The 24,154-nt window shown below is 39.6% G+C and overlaps 2 protein-coding genes across 4 annotated transcripts; both read right to left on the bottom strand.

Moving 5' to 3' along the window:
• Positions 1 to 1,017: 1,017 nt before the first annotated feature.
• hps5 (HPS5 biogenesis of lysosomal organelles complex 2 subunit 2) lies at positions 1,018 to 15,034 on the bottom strand. The gene is made up of 23 exons (XM_056386511.1): positions 14,816 to 15,034; positions 13,039 to 13,168; positions 12,413 to 12,523; positions 12,226 to 12,290; positions 11,874 to 12,066; positions 10,892 to 11,019; positions 10,171 to 10,389; positions 10,018 to 10,089; positions 9,757 to 9,845; positions 9,325 to 9,503; positions 8,679 to 8,837; positions 8,036 to 8,195; positions 6,642 to 6,759; positions 6,097 to 6,243; positions 5,880 to 5,948; positions 5,187 to 5,770; positions 4,272 to 4,392; positions 4,037 to 4,186; positions 3,821 to 3,940; positions 3,389 to 3,502; positions 3,184 to 3,290; positions 1,900 to 2,191; positions 1,018 to 1,493 (listed from the first exon to the last, which is right to left on the bottom strand). The coding sequence occupies exons 2-23, from the start codon at positions 13,144 to 13,146 to the stop codon at positions 1,433 to 1,435; spliced, it is 3,366 nt and encodes a 1,121-aa protein (XP_056242486.1). The 5' UTR covers positions 13,147 to 13,168; positions 14,816 to 15,034; the 3' UTR covers positions 1,018 to 1,432.
• Positions 15,035 to 15,234: 200 nt separating this feature from the next.
• Positions 15,235 to 22,413, bottom strand: gtf2h1 (general transcription factor IIH, polypeptide 1). Of its 3 annotated transcripts, XM_056386514.1 has the most exons (16): positions 22,257 to 22,413; positions 21,934 to 21,979; positions 21,650 to 21,818; positions 21,363 to 21,555; positions 20,605 to 20,770; positions 20,366 to 20,459; positions 19,917 to 20,066; positions 19,732 to 19,811; positions 19,467 to 19,600; positions 19,298 to 19,385; positions 19,112 to 19,200; positions 18,299 to 18,416; positions 17,313 to 17,403; positions 16,869 to 16,984; positions 16,079 to 16,171; positions 15,235 to 15,998 (listed from the first exon to the last, which is right to left on the bottom strand). In XM_056386514.1, exons 3-16 carry the CDS (start codon positions 21,801 to 21,803, stop codon positions 15,912 to 15,914), a joined length of 1,653 nt encoding a protein of 550 aa, XP_056242489.1. In that variant the 5' UTR covers positions 21,804 to 21,818; positions 21,934 to 21,979; positions 22,257 to 22,413; the 3' UTR covers positions 15,235 to 15,911. The 3 variants fall into 3 exon arrangements, with proteins under 3 accessions (XP_056242489.1, XP_056242488.1, XP_056242487.1); XM_056386513.1 differs by lacking the exon at positions 21,934 to 21,979; XM_056386512.1 differs by lacking the exons at positions 21,934 to 21,979; positions 22,257 to 22,413 and having other exon boundaries at positions 21,650 to 21,835.
• Positions 22,414 to 24,154: the final 1,741 nt, after the last annotated feature.

The following is a 24,154-nucleotide window of genomic DNA, read 5'->3' as shown; positions in this document are numbered from 1 at the left end:
TTATCTGTCCTTCTGGTGACAGGAACGCAACATCAAACACTGGACTCACTGCCTCGACCAAATAACCTTTCAAATCAAATTTACTTCTGTCCTCCCGCCCATGATGAAAACCTTCTGTCATATTAGGATCAATTCAAATAAATTAAACAGTTCTACTGATCCCTCCAGAGCACAGGGTTTGTAGCAGTGGACACCAACCAAATTCAGGCGGTTGAAACATTGGATGTCCAAGCAACGTGCCACAGTGGGAACAGACTGAAAAGATAGGTCACTTTTTTACCTTTCTTGTTTATATACTTTTTTTTATTTCACAATGACACATTGAGTTCAGTATTTTGGATTCGTTTTTTATTAAAAGCGTGACTGTGTCTTTGCCAAATGCCAGTTCAGTCTGATCGCCCATGTGCCAGTAACTCACAACATGTGGGTGAGGAAACAATGATTACTGGAAATGAAGCACCAGGAATGACATTGAAAATGAGAAAGGATCAAACAGAAAAGTCTCAGTTAAATCGCTGTGGAGGACGTGACTCATGAAGCCTGGCCGCGTCCAGTACGAGCCTTTAAAACTCAACTGTGAAGCAACAGTTCTCTGCCTGCTCTCTTCCCTTTGATGCACCAGGTGTGTGATACCATCACATGAGTCATCAGCCCCATTTCATTAGGTTGTTATTAACATTATCTCTGCTGACCCACATTACCCATCTTCTTCTGTGCGTGCTGTTGATGTTCAAGATCAGAAATGTAGAAATCTTTTGTTCTCAAAAATATTGCACATAATTTCATCCAAATCACAAAAAAATATATTTCCCACACCTCACCCCAACAGTTTCAAGCCGTGAAAGTTGTTAGAGTTGGGTGGTTTGCCTTAAAGTTTAAACCAACCTGATACTGCTTTTGTCATGGATACAAGAGTGAAAATATACACATTTTTTGACAATACCAGGGTTTAGCATGACCATATGCTGACCAAAACTTTTGTATCAAAAAGAAAATAAAAAAAAAAAGAGCATGATGTTTCATACACACAGTTTTATTCACATAATATCACCTGGTTAAACATTTCACTATTATTACTGACAGTTTTTTGGGACATGAAATATTTGATTACTGTACATGCTTAACCTCAATCATTAAAAAAAGAGTAAGGTGATGATACCCTGAACTACACCTGAATATTGATACAATTGGCAAGTAAATGAAATGAAGAGGATAAAACTGGAAAGATCCGTGCAAAACAAATATGAACTAAAAGTTAAAAAGATAATACTGCTTTCACCGGGGGGTTAAGTACCTTCATTTCGAGTTGGAAAGCTTTGATAAATATCACAGTGCATAAATTAAGCCATAGCTTCAACAGCAGTTACACTTACATTACATTCAGTGTTAGTTATGTTAGAGAAGCTGCTGTCCACACAGCGCTGATCTGGAGTTAGGCATGCTGGGACCACAGGAACCGATCGCAGCGCTCGAGCATCGTCTGGATCATCGCCCTGAAACAAAATCACAAGAAACAGCACATTCTGATTCTGATCGCTTCAGATCACTAAGATAACTGTCTCATAATCCTTTTCTCTGAGACTGGGCAAACATGTTGTCCTATAATAATACTCTCATCAAGGTGTATGTATTGAAGGGGGATGCTCATAATTTTCCTTCAATATTACTGCTCAATCATGTTGGTTTGTATTCTACATTTGAAGGAAAAGTCCACTGTATCTACATAAGCTTCTTGACCTCTCCTGACACATCTGTTACACTTACGTCTGTTTTGATGCTGTTTGTATAAGTGTTTTTTTTCTGCTTTTAAAAACACATCTGAAAGAAATGCTGGAACTGCGTCCCGTTCTTATAGGCTTATAACATTTTCACAGTGTGGTAATCAGCACCCTGACCCACCTCTGCCTCTTCTCAGTGACTCTCAGGAGCTCACAGACCAGTTTGGAGTGGGGGGAAAGAACCAACTGCACCCCACACTCCTCCAGGACAGCCAGGGCTCGGTCAGGTCCGGCCGTCCGAGCCAGCATCAGGGTCAGGTTCTCCAGGCTCATCTTTCCTCCACAGTCTGCTGAGCCGTTAGACCAGCCGCTCCCATTCACACCTGCGACCTGCTCCGAGTCTCCCACACTGCTGCGCTGCTGAGACAACTGGATCAACAGCTTCCATTCATCCAAGGACTGGGGCTCAACACCTGGAAAATAACAACAGAGAGAGTGCAGATGTTAGGTTGCTAGATAATTCACTCAAATGAAATGAGTCATTAAGATGAATCATTAATTACCTGTACAATTCTTGATTTATAACTACATGCTGACTGTCAATACTGATAAGTATTTGGTTCAAGCACTGTACCAACTGAAAGTGAACTTCTGAAAGACAAGATGAGCGGTTTAAGAGAATTTGTGCCACTCACCAATTTTCTCGTACTTGGAATTTTCTCCTAGTCATACAAGTCATGAGCAGATAGACTGCCTTTCTTCACTGGGGTAACTCTAACACGCTTGACCTACGATTTATAGTGGCTTAATCTGAATGAATTTGGAGTTTAAATATGATACCAAAACTGATGTAATTAAAAGTAAATTTAACAAACTTAGTGCACAATTGCATGACAACGTTTGATGTTCACCATATGATCATCACTGTGATTTGCCAGTTTACTGAAGGGTTGTTTAGATTTTTGTATTTTACTATATTTCCCATTTCATCACAGCAGCTTATACATTTCACTAGTCACTAAGAAAATAGTATCACTCCTCTTGCTTCCTCAGGGTCTGTCTGCAGGTCACTGTCCAATATCATCCTCTGCTGCATCGGACAGTTTGACATCACCTACTGTAGGCTGTAGTGTTCTCTCTTCTAGATATCTCAGGGACTGTCGACCCCTTGACCAATTCTCATACTAGGTCTTAGACTAGTCTGGGTTTAGACAAGATTAACTTGTCTGTTGTGTATTCATGTACATCTTTGTGTGTTTGCCTTGGCTGGTGATCCCACATCTTGTGTTGGTGGTGAGGTCATAGTACATAGTTGATGTAAACATGCTGCACTACTTCCGTCTTGTGTGTGTGTGCACAGGATTTCAATGCAGCAGATGTGTGGCATGTATCTCAGTAACTCCTGACAGTGCAATAAACTCTCCTCTCAGCTGTGTAAGGAAAAGATTGTGAGAAACACTTTTACCCTCAGGTTCCTCCAGCAGGCTGATGTCATCCAGCTGACAAATGGTGGAGAACGCCTCTGTGCGACGCTGCAGCTCACAGCAGAGGTGGAGGTAGCCCGTCCAGTATCTACACATGCACACATACAAAAGGTTATACATGACACTGTAAACTCACTACCAAACACTGCCATCAACAGCCGAAGACAGCATGCTCTTTAGACGTACCCGTGACTGCGGCATGTCTCTGCCATCTTCTGCTTGGAGGACAGGTCTGCAGGGAGACGGATCAGCAGAGACAGCAGGCGTCCGTAACCCCAACTGAAACAATGTGAATGCCACCTGCAACAGAGGTCACATGGCTTCACAGTTACAATTATTCTTATATTTTAGTTTCACTTCAGTATCTTGGCCTAAATAGAATCCAGTAATGAAACATACTCACGATAGTAGCTTACTTCACATCAGTCCAGATATAATGATTTTATCTGTTTTTTTTTATTTGATATCTACCTTCAGATTTATACAGACAACCTACCAGGCATTTGAGTAAATATTAAATAAAATATTATTTCTATACTTTTCACACCTGCATACATCAGATGCAATGATACAGAGACGGTACACAGATGTTATTTTGACACATTAATAGAACCAGACCTGGGCTGTCCATCAGGGGTTAGGGTATCACAGTGTTGAGGAGCATCATGGGTAAGTGCCAGCTCCAACCAATCCTGTCTCAGTGATTCTGGTTCAAGAAGGGATTGCAAAAATGACAACCTAGAGAAAGTAATAAATAATGAATGATGATGAAGATTAGGCAAGAAAAAGAATTCAATGTCTTTCTTTGACAGAAATATAAATCTGACGGTCTACCTGTGCTCCTCAGTTCGTGATTGGACCAAATTATCCAGGTAGGCCAGGAAGTGGCTTTTCTGAGCCATGGTCATTACGTCAGCAGGAGTTATCGTAGGATAGAACTGGGAAAACGAGCGTACAGCTGCCTCCCCGTGCTTCTCATACAGCCTGGATAATAACAGGGTAAACTGACTTCACAAGGTCCCTCACAACTTAAATATTATGAGTAGATGAGAGAATTACGGGCACTGACCTGTGTAAGTGAGCGAGGAGAGGAGGTGTGCTCCAGGGCTGCAGCTCTCTCAGACTGCGCAGGGATCTCAGTAAATCACCTCTCTGAATAACCTCCACCACCTTACTGGACTGAGTCAGATCTATGGAGAAAACACATAAATTAAACTACAAGAGTATAAACTTCTCATTTCTCATTTATTTTGGTTCTATGTGATTACTTGCTAAAATTTATGCAGACCGTTTTCTAATTCAACCAGATCTGCATTTAGAAATAATAATGGGCAGTGACAACAAAACAAAAACATGTAAATTGGAAATCATCATATTCTCTGTTTGTTTAAAAAAACATTTTAATGATGAATTAATGTTTTTATCATTCAAAAGGAAGATCTACTTTGATTAATTTCTGAAACAAGAAAAGTTTTTTCGGACGTTTGAGGACCTTTACTTGAGTACCCAGAGGAAACATGACAAATTTTGAAATATCTGTACCAATTCAAATACAGCATTGTTTTTCATTAATTTGCTTTTATTGATTTTGTTAATTTATTTACATTTTTTAATCAATTTCAATTTCCAACAGGGACAGCCCAATGCTGATTTTTTGTCTCTTATTAGGTGTGTTTTCTGTTTTTTTTTTAAATTTTATTTATAGACAGTTACAGTTCAGACAATTATCTTCCTGTTCAACTTGATTACTTCTGGTAATTATTGTATTACTACTACCACTAATTATTATTATTATTCTTAGTAGTAAGCATTATATAAATATATATATATATATATATTTTTTATCAATATACATTTTTCCTTATTTGTGAAATGTGAAAGGTGAAAATACCAGTACCTATCAAATAAAATAAAATAAAATAAAAAATAAAATAAACCTGAGTTGGTATGGTATTGTCAAGCAATTTAAGAAGAAGCTTCTGACCTAGCATGCCCTCAACGAAGGAGCTCTGCACATCTGGCTGCTCCTGGTAACACAGCAGGCACATCTTTCTCACGCGCTCTTGATCCAGCAGATAGAAGTAACGGCGCAGGAAAATTGTGCAGCCCAATGCTTGTGGTTGCTCCTGGTTTCTAAAGCAGCTCAGCTCTGTGTATAATGTGGCCAGCTGTGTGAGATTAGCCAGGAGATCTGATGGTACAGGTTTGGGGGACACCACACGCACAGGCTCTGGATGGCTCCAGTTAGACACTTCAGACACCTTCTCCGCTGAGCCACACTGGTCCTCTCGCTCTCTGATCTGAGGGGACTCTTCTTTCCTCTCCTCTGTAACGTTCTCTGCTGCCTCTCCTGATGAGCAGGAAGACTCCTCCGGCTGCTCTGAGCAGGAGTTTAGATCATCCCTCTCCCATCTCTCCTCTGCTGGTCCATCCATGTTTGCGTCACTGATAGCAGCTGACCCAAGATCTGCAGGTCCGAGTATTCGCTCCAACACCGGCAGCCACTCCAGTAGAATTTCTCCCAGGCAGACTGGATCTAGAAGCACCAAAGGATCTTGGATCTGGGAGCTGATGTTTGGAAATTATTTGTAACATTTAAATATCAAAGTATGGGTTCTGAAAAAGGGTTGTGAAATCCTGCAGTGGGGATTCTGACACAATGCAGAACAGTACTTACATAGTTCGCTCTGTTGCTGATCGAAGTTCCTGCATGTCGGCCTCCGTGTTAGGCATTTCATCATAAACTCTGTGAAGACAAATATAACTCAATGGTTTTCTCTTCTTGTGGTCTATTCATAGCAAAGGTAAAGAGTGTTAGGTTAAAGTTTGGCCTAAAGTCAAAGAAAAGAAGAAATAACTGTGGTCTAATTTCTCTGTGTGTTCTCTGTACTTACTCATTTTCCATTTCTTCTGAGTATGCAGCTGTGGTGGCTGACATTTCGGACTGTCCGCCCTCTCTAAATTCAGGCCGCTGCCAGAGTTCAGAGTTCATCTGGAGGGTGTTGATCTTCTCTGTTGTCTTCTTAACAAAACTAGAAACACTGTGGAAAAGAAAATTGAATCAAATAAAGTTGAACTGTGCTACGAAACATAAACCATTTCATATTGATGACAAATGACTGAGTGTGATGCCTTGAAATGAAACATGCCACATGTGCCTTCACAGATGAACAATGTGAATTAAAAAAAACTAGATGTGGGTCTCCAGTGAAAAGGGGAAGTAAGCCATCTAAAAGCACAGCTGCACTTGAATAATAGGCTTGGAGGAGTTTCAATCCTCAGAAGAAATGAAAGAGGTACAAACCACAAATAATTTCATCAGTGTTCAAATATAATTAAAAAAACTCAAAACTACGCTGCAGGGTTGCATGAGATTGCATTGATTGTCTTCTGCTTAAGGCTGTTAGCATGTCTGTCCTTCATTTCTCTGGACATTCACCTGTCTCTGACGGCCTGCAGTGCGATGCGAGGGGGTTTGGGGCGGAATGAAAGGGGGAGGTGGAACTGCAGGCCTTGCTCAGATCGCTCAGCCTCCAGACGCTCACTGCTCTGTGGATCTGAATAAAGATGGGGGCAAGAGCCAGAGGAAAAACACAGATGGATGGAGTACTGGAGGGGAATGATGACAGGGAGAGTGCAAAATGCAAGCAGATGGCGCAAAGGTGCAGGACGCCACTATAGAGAGAACAAAAATCAAATGCTGCACAATACAAAAAATACAGAACCAAAATGGTGATATATGTGTGATACAATGGAGAAGAGAAGAAACTTGGTATTAACAATCAGGCAAAGTGAAGGTTATATTCAGAAAGCATGACAGTCATCAGATCCAGGAAATCCAGTGGTGCCGCAAAATGTTTGATTGTATGATTTTATGTATTGTTCAAATCAACTGCAAAACACATCAGTTTTAGTAGCAAACATACAAGAGGCAGGTACATTATTATGATTGTTATGACAACTGAGATAAAGTCAAAGAGTAAAATTATTATCAGTCACATTTATATTGATAACTCTTTCCGTAGCTAGAGATTATCCAAAATACAAATATCTTGTTTAGCATTTTTCCACCATGTTTTGTTTTTTGTTATTCTGTTACTTTAATTGAATGGTAGATATTAAACTGAAAATAACTTCACTCTGTTCAAATTGAACTCAAGAAGAGGCAGAGACGACGTTTGTTCCTGCCACACACACACACACACAATATATGTGTAGAGAGAAAATACAAAGAGCGAGAAAGAGTCAGACACAAAGAAAAACGTTACTACTGGTAAATATAAATGTTCATCCGTCCATCCTAATCTTCCAGTGTATTTGTGCCAGAGTTTACAGATTGAATAAAAAGTAAATAATAAGAAGTTATCAGAAAGAATATATCACAAAACAGGTGTTATCTGATTATTATTATTATCAAATTGTTAGGGAAAATCAGTTTATATACATAAATATAATAATAACCAAGTCTTTTTGCAGCCATTATTTATGTGTGACGTCTTAAGAAATTAATGTACAAATAAAATATCTTTCTGCTGAACTTGATTCCATCTGGTAATAAATTATATTACTACTAATAGTAATTATTATTAATAATAATAATAGTGGAAGCAGTAATTATTATATTAACACTTCTATTTGTATTATATTATATACTATTATATTAAAACTCATCATCAGTTTATTCATACCATTAAAATTAGACAGTACCAAAGGGACTATTTACAATATAATTTTGAATGACAGTTTTGTATGTTTAAAGAAAGCAGTCATTTTTATTGGCAGCATCTGTTTTTTTCTGTCAGCTAATGTTACAGAGCAACATCTGCCTCTTACCTTGATCCACCTGATCTTCCTCCTGCACAAAACTGAACTCTTTGAGCCTCTCCTCTTCTGACATGGACTGATTGATGAGGGAGCTCGTCTCCTCATCCGACTGACTCCCTCTGCGGCTGATCACACGATAGATTCCACAGTCCAGGACGTTGAAGCTCTCCTGAATAATGATATACATGTATCTGATATCTTTACACTCACTGTCTTGTGTGTATTCAGATTAGCAGAAGCAGCATGCTTCAGTTACAATACACTCAATTTTATAAATAAAAATGCATTGAATGCATATTCTTGTTCACAACGGTGCGCTGCGTCTGTGTAAAACACAGAAGATGACGTAGTCAAACCACGATGTAATTGGTTGATGTGGAATTATTCTGGATGCCATGAAGCTCCCTGGACCTCATGACGAGTTACTGGTTAATGTTTGCTGACACATGCAAGTTTAATTCCACTGCTAGAGCCTGCTAACACTTGTCCTTCATTAACTGAATGGTATCCATAGCAACAGGATTCAATTGGTAAGCTAGTAAGTAAATGAAAAGTAAGTACATGAAATGGCAGTGGGGTGCTAATTGTTTGCATTTGTGGTGCAAACACCTTGTACGGTGCAGAAGCATCATCTACAGAAAGTTTAACTCACATGTGAGGAGATGCTGCTCCTGCGGCTGCTGGAGGCGGAGTCCAGAGGCTCCAGCTTAGCGATGACTTCCTCCAGCTGGCTAGTCAGCTCCATGTGTGTGGTGGAACTGAGCTGGCACTTGAGATGTTCAAGGCGGTCGATGGGAATGCATTTCCTGGCCTGAATTAAGAGTTTGGACTTAAATTCATGATCTACCAACATATGAATTCAACTCAGGTGACGAACACACAAGCCATTACTCTGATTATAAGAAATGTGGTTAAGATACTTAAAAATTGAACCCATGATATGTAAACTTGGTATTTTCATATTTATCTTTCACCTTTTCATCTTTTACAATGCATTTTGATACTTTTAATATAAATGACTACAGCCTGTAAAGTCTTACAAGATTATAAGGTTAACCATAGTGATAATGCCTTGTTACCTATGTAATACAAGTATAATAATGTTTATTGGCCAACAGCATTAGTCATATGTCAGGCCATTGAAAGTTAGACACCTCAGGTCAACAGGTATGTCCTGTCCTTTATCCTTAGTAATACAGAAAGTCAAGAATTCAAACGAACAGCTTAGCCCAGATAAGACTGGAATCTAGGTTACACTGAGACGAGGCCAGCTAGCACGGCAGCAGCAGCCGTCTTACCCTGCTGGTGGTGATTGTGTGCTGAAACATACAGCAGATGATAGCAGCCAGAGGCCAGGACTCCCTACGCAGAAGACGCTCAACACAGCGCTCTGCAGATAACAGGGAGAGGTGGGACAGACGTCCGCTACCATGGAGACAGAAGAGCTCACTGCGGTAGACTGCGATATCAACCAAGTCTACAAAACCAGAAAACAGCTTTCGATCAATTTAAAGCTAAGAAAAAACATAGGTAGAGAGGGTATGTGTGATCACTGCTGAAATTATCATTCAAACAATTATGATCATAGTTATCAAAAATTATACCAGGACAACTGACACATATGGTTACATGATATTGACTGTGCAGCACTAAAAGAGTGTGTTTATGAACATGTTTTGGGAGTTCAATTATTCCAGTTTTGATTTTTGGAGACAAAGCAGCAAACAAACCTTTGACTTCAGTCCACAGAAGCAATTGTCCATTCTGAGGTGTGAAGATATAAATGGCTGAATCAGTCCATGTCAGCAGGTTTTGGTCTCTAAACAAGTAAATGAAGGGTACAGTTTGTCAGGTGACAGGTTCACCTGCAGTTATTTTTTAAATCATGTTGTCTGTAATTTACATATTTGAGCTTGGTTTTCGATAATAAAAAAAGATTGACACATCTGACAAGAGAGATGATAAAATGCAGAAAGGATATGTTACTTTACCCCAAATAAAGCAGTTTAGGGAAGGCAATTGACTGGGGGCTCTTCTGCCCTGGGTTGTAATGCGGCTCATTTCTGCAGGTAACAAGGACGAAAGGACAAATTAGCAGTTTGGCCTTTAACAAAAGAGAACATGAAAGCAGGAACAATCAGTACCTGTAAGTGATGAGAGGTAGTGGAGGACAGGCCAGTAGTTGTTTGAACTGATGGGTGCTCAGAACCTCGCCATTAAAACTGGCCTCCCACATTCGAGACCCCGGTCGGCCACAGTACAGCAGGGGTGGCTGACCAACTAATAATCCCCTGTTCTGAGGGAAAAAACAAGCTCCGTACTCCCCATCACGCTCCTTATTTCCAACACGCCAGAACTTCTCCCTGAGGGTAGGTAAAGACAGAAATACATGACTGCTGAGAGATGTCCATCTTAAAGAAAGGAGATTTTCATGAGTCATGAAACATCATCATTTTGACAGAGATGTTTTGGGGACCGAACTTAATTGTCATTTTCTTCATTCATTAATGACCCAAATTGATATAGATTTAGATGCATTATAATTGTAAACAAATGGTTAAAAGAGGACGTTAATAAATGTTACTTTTATCAGTCTTCTGTACGTTCTTCTCATATGCAAGGTCAAAGAGTCAAATGATACAGAGAAACAGTATCTAGCATGAGCAGAGAAATGTAGAATTGTAGAATTTGAATATGAAAATATAAATGTCAAGATCAGTGTTTCAATGAATATGGATTTACCATCTTGCTAAAGGACACTTAAGTAGGACAATATTTATCTATATGGGGGCATTAACATGGGTCCTCTGAGAGTCTATTTCCCTATGAGAGACACAAGAGATATGCAAACATATTGTTACTGACCTCTCTGTGTCGCACAGATAGCAGCGGCTGAGGGAAGACACAAGCAGGCGGCCATCTTGGTACCCAAGCTGAACTACTCTGGAGTCTACAGTGGTAACGGTCTGAACAGGGAAGATAACAAACGACCCCTGGACACAAAGAAAAAAAGTGATCATATAGGGCTTTGATATGAATCATGAAATATCAAAAAGAGCTATAACAGAGGACTGGGGCACAGCAAGCGGGAGTGACACCGGTTCATTTTGACCGAATCCCGACTGAGTGTCAAAAAAAAAAAAAAAATGTCAGGTATATTTCTTGTGAATGGAAAAGATTTTTCTAAATATTATGGTATGTGAAAACAGCTTTAAATTACTTCAGTTGTTTTACCTATTTTAGCCTATTAATTGCAAATGCTTACACTTTCGCATGCCTGCCAACTGTTTTCCATTTTCCAGCCTTACGTTTTAAGATTGCATTCCAACCTTCCTGACAGGTAGAGCATTTCAGTATCAACATCAACCAATCAACATCAAAAAGAAATAACAGCTTGGGCACCCAGTCAACCAGCACTAAAGGGTAACATCTACTGTGCAGAAATCACAGCTCCCAAAGGTTTCTTGTAGCCAGTTAACCCTGAACTCTGTTTTTGCTTTACAGTCTTTTTCCCCATCTCTTCCTCCCACAGCACTTACAAGTCGATCACAACTTCACTTTGTTGGACATGCCAAGTATTAATCAATTATCTTTATTTTTAGATCTTTAGTCAGCTGCTTGGATCTCACTTTGATGTTTGAATGTACACACAACACCCTGTGAAGTAAGAGGGGTCAGAGAGTTCATTAACCTCTATCACTTGGCTCAAATCAAGACCTGATTCAATTAAGCTCTGGAACCATACCAAACCACAAGTGGATCAACTACAAAGTGCCTAAACATTTTAAAAAGCTAAATTTATATTAAAGGAGACAGACAACTTTCATTGTGAATCAGCAGATGATACCTTGCCCAGTTTGGAGGATCCTGCACGCAGGAAGGACACCTTGCCTCCTGAGTCCCCGACAAAAACTCTGAGCGCGCTGGTGTCCCAGCAGAGTGCAGTGATGGCCTGACCTCTGTGCTCCCAGGACACACTGACTCGCTCTGGACGACCCCGCCGCTCCAGCTGCAGCTCCCACACCACCACCAGCCCCTGACTGGACCAGATACAAACACTTTGAGCAATACTGGCAACACAACTAACAGAGATATGCATTATATGAGGTAAGAAGAAGAACATTAGATGACAAAGGCTCATTTTGATTGAGGGCAGATGAGTATGACACATTTCTTTACTCCTTAGACAAGAGTCTAACCTTGTTGCTGCAGCAACAAAATCTTCATCATGAGGACAACATGCCACCTGAGTGATAGATCCCTCCTGAAAAAGAGCACACAGTGGATGAGGAGTTAACAGGAAATGAAGAGAAACAGAAACATACGAACACTGCATTCCTTGTAATGTGCAGCACTCTGCACAATAGGTACTCAGCCACATATTACCTTGTGAGTGAGGATGATCCTTTGCTTCCAGCCCTCCCTCTGAATCAGGTGCAACCCCCCTGCTGATGTTCCTAATGCCAGCCACTTCCTTGACACTGCCAAGCATGTACACTGTAACACAACAGATTTACATTTAGAAGGCGCAGACTCATCCCCTTCATGCAAAGATGGTGTTCGATAAACAAACATTTGTGATAACATGTTGTAACTTGTGTTTTTAGTGCACCCACTTCTTAGACTAGGACAGTTTCAATCTTTTTAAAATATATTTGGCGAGAACAAGGTACGCAACCTTATATTTTTTTTTTGTTTTTTTTTTAAAGTATATTTTTTTGGGCTTTTGTGCCTTTATTGGACAGGATAGTGGAGAGAGACAGGAAATGGGGAGGCAGAGAGAGGGGGAATGACATGCAGCAAAGGCCGTCCGATGCGGGACTCGAACCGGGGCCAACTGCAGCGGGGGCTGTAGCCTCTACACATGGGGCGCCTGCTTAGACCACTACACCACACGACGCCCCAACCTTATATGTTTAATAATTGTTTTAACTGCAAGTAATTCAGTAATTTCTCATTCTGCACTGCTGTAAAAACTTTAAGACATTCAGACACGTGATGGTGAAACCTACCTTGAGCCTGCCGGAGTCTAGCCGCAGTGCAGACAGCAGTGGATCGAGGCAGTCAAACTCTGCCAGTACATGACTGTGGTTCTCTGGCACAACTGGTATCAGAGGCATCTTTCCTGGTGATCCTCCACAACTGAGAGAGAATGAGAGAGTCAGTGAAGCATAAAAAATGTGTGAGCCTTAAAGAGTCACTACCCCGCTTTCTCACATACCACAGCTCTCAGCTGTGCTGCATCACATGACTGTTAGTAAACTGACCAGGCATGACTCCACTTACACTGTCTCCAGCCTGGTGAAACACCCCCTTTCGGACTTTAAGCCTACATCCACAACTTGGCAAAGTTTACTGATCTTTCTAGTCATTACCCACATAAGGAAGACACCACTAACACATAATTAATTCTTTACTTCACATTTGCATACACAAAATTCTGTTTTAGGCTGGGGTTTATGTTAAAAACAACAACAAAAAAACATATCATCCCTACTGTAGTATCCTGGTCCTGGATCTGTCAGTTACTTTTGCCAGAAAACATTTTGACAGGACCACAGACCACCACTCAGCTCAAAACACAGGATAGTTAGACTTCAGTTTCCTTGTTGTGGTTTTACATGAACTTAAAAGGAAGCAGAAGCAAAACTAAAGCTGCAGATCATTACTGTTACCATATACTGTGTGAATGCTAGAAAAATGTTTTAAAATAAGATGTTGGAACATAAATGCTTCTCAGCAATAAATTAGTTGACACAAGGAACCTCAGAAGAAGGTGAGAAGCAGCAGTGAACTCTGACCTCTGACCTTCTATTTGTTATCACTCTACTGTGAGCAAATGCATTTCAGATAACATCAAAAGTAGAAGTCCTCAATTAAGAGAAATGACCTTAACCGTAAACAGATTATTTTAACTCTTTGCATTTAAAGCTGCAACTTACAATGATTTGATTAGTGAATAATGTATTTGTCTATAAAATAACAAATAGGAGGAGGAGCTAGAAACAGAAACTATTTGCCATTTCTCCATAAAAATGAACAAAATACTTGCTTGACTGTCAAAATATTTGCAGGAATTTTCTGTTGATCGACTAATTGATAAAAAGTTACACACTACATGAATTTTTGTATAAATAACATTTTGCTATTGTAGTTAGTCGAGGTTGAGATACTTTTAACTTATTTACAAACTGCTGGCTTGTTTAAACCATTTCAATGCATCACGATTTGTAAGCTCATCGTATGGTCTCCATGTAAAACCTTAACTCGTTAAGTCAACGGAGTTAAACGGAGCAAATATACAATTCATTCTCTGAATTGTTGTGGAGTGGAAATGCTTTTAGCCAAGAAAAGTACCAGTACGTCATGTAGCCTACACGAGTTCAGTGTTTGAGAAGTATTCAGGTTGAGAAGAAGACAGCGATGTAATATTAACTTGTTTGTACAGGGTAAAGTAACTGTTTTGTTGAGTTGCTGCATCGCTATCACAACCAAACACAACGGGCAATTAGATCGGCCAATTCAAGGCAATCGGCATCACGAGACCCGTCTGCTGACACTGATGCTAACCGTCCAGTCAAAACCACCAAGTCGCCCAAAGCCTAAAAACAAATAAATATGAGCGCAACATGGCTTTGTTAAATGTCTTAACGTTTGTTGAAGCTATGATAAATCTTAAAACACAGCTCGTTTCGCCACCTCGCCCCAGTGTCGTTTTATTTGCAATAACAACTTAGCAAACATGCTAACATAGACAGTGATGTTGCCGTTCACTCGCTGTAAACTCACCTGATGGTCAGTGACACTCCAGGATTACCACCTACAAATTCACACCAGGTATTTATCTTTCATTCCCGGTTTTGTTGAGTGTTTTTTGGAGAAAGCCAGTGGTCGGTTTCACGCCGCTTTGACGACAACCAGCCGACCTGTCACGGCTCCTCTCTGCTGGTATGAGGACACTTCCTGGAGGCAGCGCGTCGGTTTCACCCGCCGCTCGCGCTGAACGCTCTGGTTTGCCGCAAAGAAAACTGAAACTATCTCGAAATATTATCCAGTGCAGCTTCGCACTTACGAAAGCAACAAAAATACAGCTCCAGGCGCTGTAGTTTTAAAGTACCAAGGCAGGCAAACAACCACTCTTGTAAAAACTGTGATGAATGACCAAACAGAAGAGTATGTGGAGGTGCAGGGACTTAATCAAATACTAGTTTCAACAGACAGTGGCATGAACAAAAGCTTTATGCCTCACTTTAATTCAGTTACATCTTGTCTTCAGTGCAGACAGAAGGTGCAGACATTACAAACCAGTGACAGTGTGATTTCAGTTACACACACTAATGCACTCGAGTGTGAAATGTCTTTACAGTATTGCTATATTCACTTCCCCCTTTTGCTTCTGATTTTCTGGAACTTTGTTCCACAAATGGAGCCAGTGCTCAGAGCGACTCTGTGTGATGTCCAAGCTCTCTTTCTCTGCTCTTTGCACTGATGAAACATATGTTGGCAGTCCTCTGCTTGCATCTCACCTCAGCCTGTTGTCCTGAGAGCCTTATTCTGATTTCCATCTGAAATTTGGTCATGTTACACATTTTAAAAGTCCCATTTAACCATTACCAGCACCAATCTCTCAACCACTGAGAAAACACAAACTAAAGAGAAAGAAACTAATTACAGTTATTTGTGACTGAGATGCAGTTAGTCTCTGTTGAACATTTGGGGATGTAGCAGCGTCCATCTATATCCTTATCATTAAGCCCCTGTGGACTATGTCACATCAGGCTGTGGTCTGTGGTTTCTTCACAGCAGTCTGGAGGACCTTCACAGGTCATTTGTCCATATACTTTAATGTCTTCCTTGTCCTCTCTCTTTGACAAACCATCAGACCTCAGGTTTTCCTCATCATCCTACGGGTTTGCCAGACGTGGAACTTGTTATAGGCTGTCTGCAACATCTCCTCCAAGTGCCCTGTGAGCTGTGGGAACATCACAGAGCTTTAATATCAGTGCTACCTGGTAGAAGCCACTGTGTCATTATAATACCATAGAGACTTACATTTGTACTTAAGTACTGGCGCTGGATCTTCTCCTGAAAAGGACGAAGCTTGGTCATCTGAAATCTCTCCAGGTTTGACTTCATTTTCATCACCTATATGAAAAGAACATGATGATGAGAAAAATTCTCAAAGAGTTAACTACTTTATGTCGTGTGGCTGTAGCTTACAGACAGCTAGTTTAGTTTCACTATTACAGGGTTCCACAGGTCCTTGAAATCCTTTTAAGTTTGTCCATTTGAGAAAAAAATAAATTAAGGCCTCACAATCCAGTTTTTGACAATAGACATAAACAGAAACCTCCTCTTCTGTCTGCTAGTTGTCATTATACATTTTTTTGGAACAGTAATGAACTAAGTCATGTTGGGTGTTGGTGTTGAAAACTCCTTGAATTTGATGTTTATGAAGATGTGGGAACCCTTTATTTGGGATTTGTTGGCACAGATTAAACTAAAAACATATGATATTGGTCAAATTACTGTGATTCAGTGTTGTAAAAGAATAAAACATGAAAATGTCCAATGGGAATGAAAATTTTTAATTGGCTTTTTATGCTGATTATTATGTATGTAATATACCTCATGTTGGCTATACAGTTATGGACAAGGGTGGCTTATATTTTTTAAACCACATAGAAATGCTAATAATTGATCTCTATGCGCTGCTAAACAACAGATTTCGTTGGTGTCAAAAGCATGGGTGTCAAGAAAGGGAATCAGGGACTAACTTGGGTAACAATAATAATTTGAATTTCTTCCAGTCATATAATATATTGGTTAGAATATTAGTCACCTTCTCCTCCAGAAATGGTGTATTTACAGGAAAACAGGACCAGAAGTGTCTCAATAACTCTCCAGCAGCTACATAAAGATGCTTCAACTCTCCTTGAACCTCAGTGGGTACCATCTCTGAAAAAAAAGAAAAAGAAAAACCCCCCCAAATTATTCACATAAAGGTGTCAGATACAACATGTTGCCATTTTCAAGATAAGATTCCAGTTGACACAACAATTGATCAACGGTTCAGTAGAAATGTCACAAATGTTAAAATAAAAATCAATCAATATAAAGGATTAGGTCCACTTTTCCATAAATAATCCCTACCTGCATCTCTGCAATACAACAGACAGCAACAGGGAGCAGCTTGAAGTTCAGCATGTACTGAAGTACCCACTGGTCACCATCTTTCACAGTTAGTAATATTAATGCACTTAAGCGGATGTACAAACACACTTACGATTTATGGCTTGCTGTGCTCCTGCCTGCATGAGGATACCGCCTGTAGAGAGCGCTGCAATGGCAGAAGTAGCTGCTGTGCTGGACAACACCTGCAGAGACACCGTTCATAGCAAGTTAAGATATTTACATGTTACAGAGTTTTCTTTAGGAAAACTGAAACTGGATTATTTCTTAAGTCACTTGAAAATATCTGAAGAACACAATCATGCGTACATGATCTTAAATCACATGTTCCATTCAGAGAGGTTTGATTTTTGTTTTTTGCAACATTTGTTAGATTTTCAAGACTGGTCGGAGAATCAAATATGAAAATGAACCATCTCCTGTTAAATCATGTGAAATTACTGTATATATAAAGGTTACATATTATGAGTAAACTTCTACTCATAAATTAACAGTATTTCGTTCCATCTCACTCAGCTATGACATGAAAAACTTTGAATATAGCCCTCTGAATGTAGCACATTTTCTCTGGAGGAAAGCTATCTACTAGATGCGTGTGGCCTAAACACTTCATTAAGGATGGTTTCTCACATTTGCAGATAAACACAAATCCCCGACAGATGTCTATAAAATGTTTCTCCCTGTAAATGACAGGGGGGCCTCAGTCTACCTGCCTACCCAGTTCTCAGTGCTTCTGAGGGGCCTTAAAGTGGGAAACCTTGAGGAACAAGAAGGAACTTGAAGGAACAAGTCTCCTGATCTTGACCTGAAAAGGTTTTGCTTTTAAACATCTAAACATATGAATGGCTGAAACCACAAAGATGATCATTAATCTTTGTCCTAAGGTCAATGACTATTGAATCACTACATACGCTGTGCACTTGGGTGACGGCAGCAGCCGACCGATTACAATCTGATGAATACATGAACCAAGGGTGAGTTAGAAACACCTGGCGAAGACTTGATGGCAATAATTATCACACTGCCCTTCAACCAAAGCAAAGCATGATAAAGTTACAGGAATATAGAGCATGATCTAACCTGAGTGAGGTTGGGTTTGTAATTGGCCATCTCATGCTGAATGTAGTTGACAGAGTTGATGATATCCTGGCTCGTCGTATACTGTTGGGACTGAAGTGGCACAGGACCATGAGCATACCTTATAAGTAAAGAGAAGGAGGGAGAAATGTTATATTAGAACATGTCTAAAGGCAAATATGTGGCTGTTCTATCAGCCTCAAACATGAAGTGGTAACTGAAAAATAGAAGCGCATCCTATCCCCTCGACCTGGGACTTATATATACATCCTCTTTATGTGCTGAAGTGACAGTCTGGTGTGTAGTTAAAGCCATCCACAGGAGCTTCATCAGAGAAATCAGTGAACTGACCTTTAAAATGAAACAGCAAATGTATTATGAAACAGTACAAAGTGGGCTCTCTATCAAGAGCAGTGATTCTCAAGGTGGGGGCGGAGGACCCTCAAGGGGTGCTTTTATATCTTCATCAAAGATATAAAAAGCACAAATCTTATCAGATGAGGGACACTGGGACAAAATCTTGTGGTCTGTGGTCTAATTTGTGTCAGTTTAGGCATCCTTGATGTGAAAAAGTTTGAGAAGTACTGGTCTAGAGGAACTGAGACTCACCAACAACAGATGAGCCTGGCAAACAAAATAAGCAAATTCAAGACATCACCCACCTATTAACATATTACTTTGACAGTTCTTGAGACAGAAGTATTAATCTAAAAAACTGTGTCATCAACCCCTGCCACTTGGAATTAACAACATGCTAAGTTTCCCAGTAAGTAACAAACAAGAAAAAAATAACAATAAAATCTGGACAAACTGTACCTGTCAGACTTCTTGAGGTTCAATGCGACTGTTTTTGGTCTGTTTTCCCTTTGCAGATCCTCATATTCTATGGCTTCTTGCAATTTCACCTTAAAGAAAATTAATCAACAGAAGAAAGGTCACTCAATCTGTTAAGAGGAACAATTGAATTTTGGGCATTTATGTATAGCTACAGAGCCACCATACCTTCTTCACAGGAGGTTGAAAGAAGTCAGAATCCCTAGAGTTTCCATCTGTGCTGCTTGTTTCACTGGCTTGGTCTGTTGGTGTTTCCCTGTAAAATATGGTGCAGTTAGCAAATAGGTAAACACACTGAGCAGGTTATTGGTAGTTTTTAAGAATGTATTTTCTTTACCCCTTGCGTGAGCCTGCTGCCAGCACCATGGCACTGTGATGGTTGAACCGCTTTATAATGGCATAGTTGCTGCTCTCCTTCACTGTCCTGTTTGCATTGGAAGTTGAGGGTAGTGTTGTGCAAACTCCATAACCCTGTGTGACAAAAAATAAGTCTTTAAGGTAGAAGCAGGAAGTGGAAGAACAAAGCTTTACAAATAAATGATTATTAAAAAAACAAGATGTGGCTGTGGCTGCGGCTGGCTGATCATCTCACTTAATCTCACCTCATCCAATGTTTTATCCTCTAACGACAGGAGGTCAACCAAAGGATTCTTCACTCCTTGAACCACCATCGATTTTAACCCTGCATGAGACAAATATAAAACTTTAACTTACAAAAACAGACTTGTGGCTGTGTGCTTTACTTTGCAGTAATGAAATAATATATACCACTAGAAAACCCTCCTACCCTTTTCATCTTGCTTGGCACATTCTGAGAAGATATCCTGTGTTCCTGTGTTGATGCGGTCTCTGTGAAAATAATGGGACTGGAAAAAGCGCGTCCAGAACTCCTTCTCCGTCAGGTTATGAGGCACATTTTCATTATACTTCTGCTTCACTGCAAGTACAATACAAGTTGATATAAATGTATTTAGTCCAGTCTTATATGTATCAGATCAAGAACACCAATGGCACTTTCATTATCAGTCACTGAGGTGACCAGCAATATAATACCCTGACTAGCTAAGGACAAAAACCAGCTGATTACACAAAGCCATTCGTCCTCTCTGGTTGACAGTGTGTTCAGTAAAATCTGTGTTGTGGTCTGTAGTTCTGACCTTGTAGCAGCCTTTTCCTGGTCTATAATTACTGATGCAATTGTTGGGCTAACTTCAAAGTGGAGATGTAACTGTTTACCTGCGGGGTATGTTCTGAAGATGGATTCAATAATGTCAGCTGTCAGATTATACCTCAAGCCATTGCAACCATCTGTCTGAGGTCTAATGTCTGCCTGTAATACATGAAAAAGACCTCTGTTAACATTCAATAGTACATTGTTATTGCTTAAGTTGTCAATAATTAAATCAATTATGAAATTTAAGATTAGGTTGCTTTCACAATCTGAGGTGTAACTGTGACAGGTGTGATCAACTCACCAGAAAAGCTCCAGATATGCCGACTTCCTGTTTGTTGTTGTATAGTGTGGGGTCGGTGGTGTTTACACCCCCTAACCTGTTGGCCCAGAATTCCTCAGCACTGATCACCTGGCTCACAACGAGATCTTTATATAACTGGAAAAGCACCGGATCTTCTTGAAGCATTCTAGAGGAAAAAAATAGTAATATTTTACAGACAACCACAGTTGCTTTAGATTTTAGACCCAAGAAAATTCTTAATGAATCAATTGCCGTAACTTCTTTAGTAATGTCAACATGAGGACATTAATTGTTAATTTCATATTAAGTTCAGATAACTGCAGTAATTTACTGTAATCCATCCTTACACACCAGGAACAGACATTTAAACTACATCATGAACTTACAACATATACAATTCCAGTTTTCAGTCTGATATGATAAAATCAAAATTAGATCGATATAAACTCAGTTCCTATGACTAAGAACCAAGGACTATTACCTACTACTACCAAGGATCTATTTATATCAGTGAGGCTAGAATACAAATTAGAAACACCTGTCAGTATAACACAAACAACAGCCTCCAAAATTACCAAAAAGTTTAATCAGGGTATGACATACACATCGTGTTACCTAGAGCAATAATCGGCTTTGGTTACACAGACAACACCCTGTTAGTAGGATTAAGTCATAGTTGGTTTTGGTGTTTTTTATGTCATTTATTGACAATAACAGAAAATATAGAGGACTATCTTGTGAAAACAGCTGAGACTCACCTGTTTTTCTCCTCTAGTTCCTTGTTGGCTTTCTTCTTGAACTTGGGCAGTAGCTGCTGAAGCAGTTCCTTAGCAGCATCTCGGTCTTTGAGTGCAGTGCTCTCATTGGAAAAGTGGAATGTGGTGCTCTCGCCGGTGTGAAGAACCAGCTGGAGCTGAACTTTGGATTTACCATCTGGGCTGATCTTCTGACCTGTACAGAGAAGAAATAAAAGTGCAGCATGAGAACACCACCAACGCATCGTTATCACTGCACTAGATGCTACATGGTGGTGTCCAGTACTCACAGCGAATATCTGCATATAGGTGACTGACTGTGAAGCGGTCCTTGCCCTCTGGACCCCAGGCTATACGTTCAGCCATCAGATAAAGTGTGCCATCCTGCTTCCTCTGACGAACCTTTTTCACCACCAGCAGCACCTCCTCGGATAGTGATGCCATGGCCCAAAAAGAGAACTGAAAAAACATTTAAACTGTTGATGGTTATCATCAATAATCATGTCCCGTGTACTGGATTCTGCCACAAAGATAAAAAAAGATGAACAGGGCGTTTGATAGAATTGTGTTTTACCTCTTAAACATCTGTTTAGCGCTATGACAAAACCACCCTGTCGTTACTGTGTGAGTGGTGCAGAATTCACATTAATGAACATTACACTATGATATTTAACACTTTGTATGATATGCAAACACGAACAAATTCAGCTGATGGCACAACGTCGTAAATTTATGTTCTGTTTCCACGCCTTCATCCTCCGCTAGATACCTGAACACAAATAAGCCACTGTTCGGTTGACGGTTTTATTACATCAACTTAGCTAACCAGTTAGCTACCGTTAACAGACAAGAATAGAAAAAGCCTGAGGGGAGAAGTCGCCAGTAAACTTACTTTACCTCAAAATAAACCAATACTGCAGCGAGTACCTCGCTTTCCGTCAACACATAATCTCGAGTTAATGTGTACTTGAGTATAAAATCATAGAATTTGTAACATTAAACTGAATTTAGACTACTCTAACACTGAGCGCCCTGACTTCAGCGCCGACATGACTGCCAAGCAGAGTGTAACACCAAAAATGTTCCGGTGGGATAAAACGGTAAAATAAGAGTTCCAGTCAGAGCGGCGACACAACGACATGTAAATAACACACACACACACACACACACACACACACACACACACACACACACACACACACACACACACACACACACACACGTATATGTATATGTATATATATATATATATATATATATATATATATATATACATATACATATACATATAAAGAGACATTTATTGTTAAATGTCTTAGATTATGGTTTAATTTCTTACATAAAAATGTACTATTATTATTATTATTATTATTATTATTATTATATTAATAAATAATAAAATTATTAAATTGTGGTGAAGTGACAAATAACCGTAAGAAATAATGATAGCACTAATATGAAAAATAATTTTAATAATAATTACGCCACTGGCTAAAATAACAACCTTTATTAAGTAACACTCATTCTGTTAAAATATGAGTTCAGTTAGGTTTAAATCCAAACTTAAAAAAGCAATATTTGATCAAGTTTCTGTCCAGACATGTTTTAAACTATGAAAAGATACACTGTTATGATTAATATTTTGGTTGACATGGTTTTCCCACATAAAAAGTGGGAAAAATGCAAAACTGGGGCTGGAACCACATCTACACTTACTTCCTCTTTGAGAAATTCTGTTTAAGGCCTTAAGCCCCGCCCACCACCGCTGCTTGGGCTAGGTTGACAGGTGCAAGAGCAGTGCCTATCAAGATGGTTAGCTGAGGAAACATCACAGAGACTCAGCAGTTTGGGCCTCAGTCAGACCCAGACTTAGGAGTTTTTTGAGTATTGAGGAGTTTGTTGTCGACTAAAAGATATATCAGAATGGTAAGCTTGGTTAGGCCTATTTGTTTATGTTGTTTGTTAGCTTGTATTTGACAGTGGTTGACACAGTGTTAATGGTTGTTCTAATGCAAACTCTTGCTCTATGTACTGATAAGGTTTCAGGTTTATTAACTCCCGCAAGTTGATGGGATTGGTTCTTTAGGTTTGTGACATATAAAACCCTGGCTGTCTGAATCCGTTTTTTTTTTTATTAGACTGTCATTGGTTCACTGCAGTTCCAAGGTGGAAATATGCAGTTTTGGCGTTGACTGCTTACTTCGCTCATGATGTCTTTTAATGTATAAAAAACACCTTTTAACACCTGTTAACAAGATTACAAACTCTGGTTTCTGGTTTTCATTGGAGGGGGTCTATAACAGATACCTTACAAGCTAGTACTACTATTTTCTAGCAGACCTTACGATACAATTGGTTATACTAGTAGTAGTAGATATACTGTACTGTATGGTGATAGTGATGCAACAACAGGTGAGTGTGATGCAACAACAGGTAATTGTGATGCAACATTAGGTGATTGAGATGCAACAAGTGATTGACATTATGATGCAGAGACACTTGACTGATGCAACAAAATGTGACTGTCAAGCAACAATAAGTGATTGTGACACAACAGTAGTTGACTGTGATGCAACAATAGCTATGCACATATATCTACTGCAATTTACACAAAAGTGTCATGTGCCAACTTGAAGCACTTTATGCAAATATGCAGGGAACGACTGTTACATTCCAAATATTAAGAAATCCTTAGTATAAGTATAAACATTTTTAATACCATTATTTAAATTATTAGCCAATGTCAAAAAAATAAAAAAATAATAATGAAATCCTTATTAAGTCATGACACACTA

Source organism: Seriola aureovittata, chromosome 10 (genome assembly GCF_021018895.1).
Source record: "Seriola aureovittata isolate HTS-2021-v1 ecotype China chromosome 10, ASM2101889v1, whole genome shotgun sequence".
Lineage (NCBI taxonomy): Eukaryota > Metazoa > Chordata > Actinopteri > Carangiformes > Carangidae > Seriola > Seriola aureovittata.
The sequence above is the reverse complement of the archived record's forward strand: the minus strand, read 5'-3'. Positions and strand labels throughout refer to the sequence as shown.